The 8,655-nt window shown below is 46.9% G+C and overlaps 1 protein-coding gene across 1 annotated transcript; it reads right to left on the minus strand.

The window, feature by feature from the left end:
• Window positions 1–6,256: 6,256 nt before the first annotated feature.
• On the minus strand, window positions 6,257–6,481 carry CCR75_003611 (uncharacterized protein; the record flags this gene model as incomplete). The annotated part of the gene is made up of 1 exon (XM_067961705.1): window positions 6,257–6,481. One exon carries the CDS (start codon window positions 6,479–6,481, stop codon window positions 6,257–6,259), a length of 225 nt encoding a protein of 74 aa, XP_067815234.1.
• Window positions 6,482–8,655: the final 2,174 nt, after the last annotated feature.

Consider the following 8,655-nt stretch of genomic DNA (forward strand, 5'->3'; position numbering starts at 1 on the left):
CCTCATCACCAGGTACATCAGATGGCCATCTGATGAACGTCTTGGAGCGTCCACAACCGTGTGGGTGTACTACGAGTGAGTGCGATGGCCTCAGATCGCTAGTACGACTGCACAAGATCACAGTGTGATTACTAATCACCCTGTGGAGTCAGCTGCTGGCGGCTGTGCGAATGCACAGGCAGCGCCGAAGGTCCACCACTCGAATAAGTCGAGTGGCCTGAGACATGAATGTACGCCCTACTCGACCTAGGAAGATAGCGGTTGTCGAAAATGGACAACACGATGATCCTAGGTCGAGTAGAGAGTCGACCGAGAGGACCCGACTGCGATAGCGCAATCACAGTCGGAAGACGTTAAGGGAATAAGTCCCCACGTACTTGAGGAGAAATCTCCTCAACTAGTTAATGCTGAAGTGACTAGACTTCAGCATTCCGAGGGATTGATTTCTCGGCAGCCTGTGTATAAATCCCAGGAAGAAACCGATACATTGAATGTCTTTTTTAATGACAGATCAATATTAGGCGTTTATACTCTTGATCTCGCCTCCTAGGTTAACTTCGGAGATAACTTAATTACCAACCCTTAAACCTAAACGGTTCTTGAAAGATCTGCATAGTGGGAAAATCAAGCAGATCTGCGTACTCGTCCCAGAGGACGAATACGTAACCGATATTCGGTCAGCGGTAAATTTTGCAGAGAACGAACGGGTTCTCACCAGCTCATCGATGGACGAAAGTGTCCTCGATGTGAAAACCCGGATTGAGAGATATACTACTTAATCTTGGGAGTCACTTAAGACAAATCCTTTACATAAGGATTTGATTGAATTCAGGGTTGTATTCCCCGAAACAGTTCCATGCGAGTTGCCTTACGATAAAGGCACTGGACATGGGATCGAGCTCAAACCGGGCTCGAAGTACTGTGTCATGAAGCAGTGGCCACTGCCTCGTGAACAAGTACTTGCGATCGATAAATTCTTAACCGATCGAGTAAAAGCGGGCCATGCAAGGGAGTCAACTTCCCCAAATAGCTCTCGACCTTCTGTGTGCGAAAGGCCACAAGCAGGTGGCGGATAGTGCACGCATTCAATAACCTGAATGCTGCAACGGTACCGGCTCAAACGCCGATACCTAGAAAGACGTTATCATAGATGGTATGTCTAAGAGTACAAGCTTTTCGTCTATAGATCTGATGCATGGATTTTATCAGATCCTTATGCATGAACGGGACATCCCGTACACAGCAGTGAGCACTCCCAGCGGGATGCTCTGGGAATGGCAAGTTATACCACAGGGGAGTAGTAACACCCCTGCAACATTCAATAGATGTGTAACAAATCTGTTGAGACCAGTGCGGGAATGCGCACCGATTTACTTTGACGATGTATTCGTCCATAGCCGGGCCACGGACGGAAAGACCGACGTGGAAGTTCATAAAACTCACGTTCGTCAGGTTCTTACACTTATGCGAAAGCATAAGTTGCACGCAAATCTCAAGAAGTGTATATTCGCTGCAAGCGAAATGCCACTTCTTGGGTGCATCGTCGGTAAACACGGCGTGCGCCCTGATCCCGAAAAGATCAAGGCAACTACCGACTGGCCAGTTCCAGTCGATGTCAAGAAACTAAGAAAGTTCCTTGGGTTAGCGGCGTACTTGCACAAGTACTCCCGCAATTATGCCGAGATGACAGTTCATATTTCTTTTTTGTTGAAGGGAAAAGTAAAGTGGTCATGGAACGCTGATCGTCAGCGCGTTTTCGAGGGTATTAAGCAAATATTGATGCAATCGCTAATCATGGCCATTGCTGATCAAGACCGACCTTTTAATGTGGTCTGTGACGCCAGCGATTTTGAAATCGGCTTTGCGTTAGTGCAATATGACACAGACGGCGCAGAACGCGACGTCTGTTACCAATAGCTTCAGCTGCAACCAGCTAAACGCAGTTACCCAATGCTTCAGGAATTTATTTTTTTCGTGGAATATAAACCAGGACAACTTAATGTCGTCGCTGATGCGGTATCATGCCGACCCGATTTTGAGCCGGCTGCGAACTCCAACAGTGAAATAATTCCACTGGTGCAACACTCATTACAACTGTTCCGTCATTAACATGTTTGATGGCATAAAGGAAGCCTACACAAAGATAAAGACCCTCTGCGCTTAATGGATCTTCTGACGAGTCCATCCCAATATTTTATTAATGATTTAGCGGCCTTATATCGATCGTCATCAGATCGATACAATCCACGTGACGTCGTCCCAAGTCACAATGATTAACGCATGCGCATCATGTATGAGTTTCACGATGCACCAATAGTGGGCATAGTGGACGTGAATAAACTTATCTCACAACAAGTCGCGACTATCACTGGCCCCGCCAGTATCAGTTCGTGCGCAAGCACATTCGTGCTTGCGAGGTATGTCAACGGGTGAAGCTTAGCCCTTCATCCCGTACACCTCTACAACCTCTATCACTTCCGGCAGAATGTTGGCAGTCCGTATCTATGGACTTCGTCTTCGGGAAATCCGAAGACGACCACAAAAACAATGGAATTCTTGTTTTTGTAGACAAATTTAGCAAGATGGTACATCTTGCTGCAGTATCAGAGTCAATCACGGCTCCGGGCTGTGCCCGTGTCTTTATCGACACGGTATGCAAACTCCACGGTTTATACCGTGAACTGGTCTCGGATAGAGATCCACGGTTTACGGTGGAGCATTGGCAATCCGTGTTCCGAGAGATTGGAACACGGCTGACTTCCGATCATCCAGAGACAGAGTCAGACGGAACGTGTAAATCGCGTCCTCGAAGAGATACTTCGAGGTTACGTCCAGTCGTATCCTAATTGGAGCGAGTTTTACCGATGGTCGAATTCGACATCATCAATTATGTGCATGCGTCTACAACGCATACACCATTCACGCATACCCACCCAAATAAAGGGATCTTCCAGCTTAAGTGGGGGGGGGACTCGCAAGAGCAAAACCAGCTCTTTATCATGCTCATCACGCGTCGAAATTACGGACGACGCGAATGCTGTCGATGTCGGAGCAATCGACCTAGAAAGAGAGATATTCAGCAGCACTTATGACACTATTGTTCCCAAAAAAATAACAGTTCCAGCGAGAAATCCCTCGCTGAAGAAGAGAAAGATCTCATGGCAATACGCACAAAGCGCACTGAAAAAGACAAAACTAATGAGTCAGCCGAGAAATTTCTGCTGGCTCGAGAATCAGTAGTCGGTTTCGTACGGGATTCCATTACTAACGCAGTGGGTCGGCAGAAGCGGGACGCAGACAAACATGAAGGAGCAAATACTCATTCATTTAAATATAGTGATTCGGTGCTACTGTCTACGGTAAACTTTTCTTAGCACGTAGCCATTGGTGAATTCCCACGGTGGTCAACGTTTTCTTGTTGAACGTATCGTAAATCACGTTGATGTGAAGAGGCAGCGAACGAGTTGTCTTGTTCGCCGGCTCGATTATCCACCTTCGCATGACAGCTGGGAGCCTCGGTCCCAGCTGGTTGTTGACGTCAAGGGTCTCGTCCGTCAGTATGACGAGACCCATCCGATGAATCAGAAGGTCCATCGGAAAACACGCGCCCCTGGCGCATGTAAATCGATTGCAAAACGTCAATTGCATCGCGCATCTCGATAGAGATGTGAGCCCTTTACCAGGGCGAAGAAAGGGAATAAACATCCGCTTTCACTCGTTTCATGTGTCAGCACAACACGGACAGGGATCACCCAACGTAAGGCATTGAAGTCCTGCCTCACGAGACAACCGATGCAGTTTAATTCTTGCACCGGTTGAAGTACATTGTTCAAACTTAACGCGAATCGCTTCAAGTTTCTGAAGCCACACTTCGCGTCCAATGTCTTTGACATTGCGAATATACGCGTTCCAAGCTTGCATCAACGAGCTTTCATCTCGCTTGTTGTTGCCATTATTCCATCGATTCTTAAGAAAACATCGAGAAAAAAAATCTGCCTCGGCGCGAAAGTTTTTCGTGCTGGGATCAAGAGCATGTAGCTTTATTGCAATAAGTAAGGGATATTTATTGTGAGGAGTAGTCTCTGCAAACAAGTTACTGAGTAGCCGTTCGGGCAAAAGCCACGGCTTCTTCGCAGGGACAAGATGGGACATTTTATTGTATGCACTCCCCTGAGTAGTACCCATGGAAGCAGGGGTACCCCAAGAATTTTTATTACGATGGCTTTCGTTACCGTCATCACCACGCACAGGGGATAAGTGCGGGTGACGGCACGGGAGACGGTGCTGGCGATGAAGAATCATCCTCATCGTCGGATTTAATCATGCTATATTGAAGCTATTTAGCACGACTATCCGATTGAGCCCCCTCATTCGAAGGCTCATAGTCAGTCGCCTGAAGACGTTCAGGCTACTGTTCCACTTTCCCCGAGTCGACCATCTCGTCCGACTCGCATTCATAGTCGACCTCCAAATAGTAATCGCATTCACATGGTGACTTGGTGACTTACCACGTGCACCCGCAACGTTAATTGTTGCGGGAGAAGATGATAAGAACGTAAATAAAGATAGATATGACAAAAATCAGCAGACGAATTGTCTGCCGCAAGAGACAACAGTGCGTCACCCGCTGCTGCACGTACCACAGCCGAAGGTTCCGCACTATTCGCTGACCGCATGGACTCGTTAGCCATGCGATAGAATTTAAAATGATGGTTCTGACCAATCAACATCGTTTTCACTTAAATGGTCTTATTGTGACCGGGGTGTATCGTTACATGAAATTAACACATAAAGGTTGTTAATTAATATATAATCTAAAAGGTAGATAATATTTTGAGAATATGCTAGTAACATTCGAAGAGCTTATTCGTTGGTAGATATAGGCCTTTATATCTACATGCTCCGCGGTCCAGTCAGCACTGGACGCGCGCAAAGAGAGAGGCTGATAAGACTTTATTACATGTTTTGTATTATGATGTAATTAATAGATAGAAAGAAAGGAACTTAGTTATGCCAAATATAGTATATTCTTGACCCTCTTTAAAGCAAGTGTTTTAACGAGAGTCTTCCTCTGCACGTACTAGTGTACGTGAAGTGACGTGTGGCACTACTTGCACTGAAGCAGTGCGAAATGGACTTGTATTGAGGCAGTACAATTCGGCAGTGCTTGTTACCGACATAAACCCTCGTTTACTCAACATATGAGCTGTTGTAGACTTGACGCGAGCATACTTCATCCTGATTAATGTTATAAGCTAAATAGATTGTTGGCAGCTTTGCGTTTTATCTCGAATTTAACCGCGCTATGTATTTTTGACCGTCATTGCCGAAGTGAAGAATTGGTATTTGATTGCCGTTTCGGAAGTGTCGCATACGACACTGAACGATAAAAGTCATTTATTGAGCGCTAGGATTGGCACCCATAAAGATAAGGTTTAAATTCATTATATACATTGTGTTTGATTTTGGACCATGTTTTTTTAATTTCCACATCGTTTAATTAAACATGGGACTTGGTCTCACCGGTAAAGCTTTGCGATACGTACATTAAATAGTGTAAAAACTCCAATTACTTGCAAAGAGCCTTTTGTAGCCTTACGTCCCAGCCATTTCCCAATGACTTTAATCTTAGCCGCTCCGCTCGAATAGTAAGCTCAAGGGGTTAATGTGGCCTTCTATTTGGTGTTTATGTTGTGTTTCTATAGAAGCCTGATATGCAGTGAGACTTGAAATAATGTCCTAAGTCTGTTTGTGGGTGCTCGCAACACTCGCAAAGTATTGCGGCACCGAGTTTCTGATGAAGTCTTTGAAATGTGCCTTGGATGTTTGGCTTCAAGCGGAAGTTCTGGTTCACTTCGGTGGTGGCGAGAAATTTTGCGTCCTTGAGCCGATCTTTTGTGGGTTGTTTCCATAATACCCCAAATTAATCGTTCAAAGCTCGCCTGAGTAGTGCCATCTTGTCGGCCTTGGACTCTAGTGGTTGCGAATCTTCTTGTCCAAGGTGTTGATGCACAGGAAACCTGCTCCAGGGGTTGTTCTTGGATCAGTGCTAGTAGTACTTGGTGGATTATTCCCGACTATCTGGTTTTCTTGTCCATGGAATATAAATTCCCCGCCAAGTCAGCTTTCAAATAGTATCATCGATGTAGGTGTATAAGACCCATCCGCCATTCCTCCCTCCGTCTTGGTTGGCCTTGTACATTGTTTTCAGAATCCATGCTTGGATCGGAGAAGTAGGAGAACTGGGTACTGTGTTTTACATGATTTGCTGGCAGGCATCCAGACATAGCGTTAGAGTGCGTTTGACTGGGTTCCTTCGCCACGCGCTGACAATAGCCGGCACTTGATATGTTCCGGCCGACAGTATAGCTGCCCCCGTTTTTCCCTTGTTGCTAACCTTGTCTTTGAAGACAGCTTCGATCCAAAGTCGCCAAAGCATCGCAGGTGTCGTCGTCGTCCATATTTTCCCGAGTAGTTTCATAGCGGCCGTGTGACTGTAGGTCCACCTGCCTATGCATTGTTGAGCCAATAAAAAAAAATGCTATCGAAATCGGTGGAGATTGTCGACTTGCTACAGCCGATTTTAGCCTTTGCAGGTCCGAACTCGAACATTCCTTCTCTGTATATTGACGGATCCAGGACTTCCACGCTGTGGCTGCCTTGGTGCGCTGCCAAATGATGTGATCGGTAGTCTCCTCAGTACGTGCACACTCCGCATCCGGGCATTAGTGCTTTTATGGCCAGCCAGCGTGGCGAGCATTCAAAACGCCCAACGCAATCCGGTATATCGTCCAGTTCTGGTAGTCCGTAAAACTACCTTCGTGATCCCAGAAATGAGTTGGATGTTGTCTCAGTGTAGGCGGGCACGTCGTAACGCGGCCACGCTCTACTTAGACACACACCCTAGCACAGCGAGGAAGCGGTTTAACTTGCTTCTCTTGCGTGCAGTGAGGTGGTTGTGGTGGGCGCGATAGCGACCTCACCCAACACACTAAGTACTGTCATTAAGAGTCGTCACGGGAGCGGTAATCCGGCTCCTTGTGCGCACTTTTCAAGTAGGAATTAGTTTTCAGGCTGATTTATATTTAATCGTATTAAATATAAATACCTATTTTTACCAATTAAAATGTCATCTCTATAAATAACACTTGATATGTATTGCGAGCGGCACCCATGTGCATCACATACACAAGGGTTGGTCACAAATGTGCACCACACTCGAGTGCTGGGTCTAATTACTTTAATTTAGTAATTGACCAACCCCTTAAGTACACCAAGTGTACTTAACGGGAACTGTGTAAAATTAGGGCAACTTTAGCCCGTAACTCCACCCCCCCCCTTTCAGAACGAATTTACATTTTTAAATTCGTCAAAGATGAGGGAGGAAATGGGAGCAGCTTTACGCGCCGCTAGTTCACTTAATCACTCTAGCGCACGTGTTTCCATACCTGGCGCCAAAGATGTTACCTAAAAGGGGCCACATTGGTGGGTCGTCTGCGAAGACGCCCACACAACCTCACAACAAGCGCACGCGCCGCGTTAATTTGCCGGCCGCGTCTAATGCCTTAGTCGAAACGCCGACAGCTACTGCTGCTGTCGCGTTAACAGGGCTAAAGGATCCATCCCACTTTAACAGTGAGGATGTTGATCCGTCGCTCATTGTCGACTACAATGAGTCGACACCGTTGCCGTCACCTCATAGTAGTGATGCGGACAACGAGCTCATGAGGAAGGATGATGGCGCATTATTGCCCCTTCAAACTTCTCTCATGGCTCACAACATGGAGGCAGCAGCATTTACGAATGCTATCTCGTCGTCTGCGCTGGAAAGCGCAGCGAAAGGTATAGAGAGCGCTGCCCATGAAGGCGCAGCCGCTTACCCGTTGGGTATAACCACAACCACTTATGCTCAGACCCTAATTCATAATGGTTCTGACATAGAGGATTCGGAGCCTAAAGCTCCGCCGACGACACGTGAACGTGCTCAGCCGGTGTCACAAGCCAGTCGTTTAGAACGTGGCTTTGTGACAGGTGGCATTCCAAAGATGCCCCCTCGATCTAAATGGCCTCATTCAAACGGGCCAAGAGCGTCGCTCCTAGAGCACGCTCTTGTAGACGCACATAATTATTATGGCGTCTTTAATCATGGAGGGCTCAGGAAAAATTGCTTGAACGTATTTCCCCGATCCCGGTCGTGTTGCGTTCAAATGAAATGCCCGACTAATACGAGACGGAATTTACGCGCCGCATCTGGGGATGATCTGCGGTCGACATGTGGAGGCTGCTACCTAGCAGCTCGAACACATGTCGCCAAAAATCAGACGTAAGACGTGGATCCCGGTCCGGTACTATGGACTCGGGCATCCCGTGTAGTCGGTAAATATGATCCAGGAACAAGGGAGTTGCCTCCTTGCCAGTGTTCGATGTTTTACATGGTGCTAAATGCAACATCTTGCTCAGTCTGTCTACAAAGACGACTAGCCCTGCCCGACCCTTATGATCGGGCGGCATGCCAAACATGAAGTCCAGATTTACTGACTTCCAACAGTTGGTTGGAATCGGTAGTGGCTTCAGTGGCGCACTGCTGGACGGTGCAGGCTTAATGCGCTGACACTGTTCGCAAGAGCGAATATAGTTGGCCACCCATCTATATAG

Source organism: Bremia lactucae, linkage group LG1 (genome assembly GCF_004359215.1).
Source record: "Bremia lactucae strain SF5 linkage group LG1, whole genome shotgun sequence".
Lineage (NCBI taxonomy): Eukaryota > Oomycota > Peronosporomycetes > Peronosporales > Peronosporaceae > Bremia > Bremia lactucae.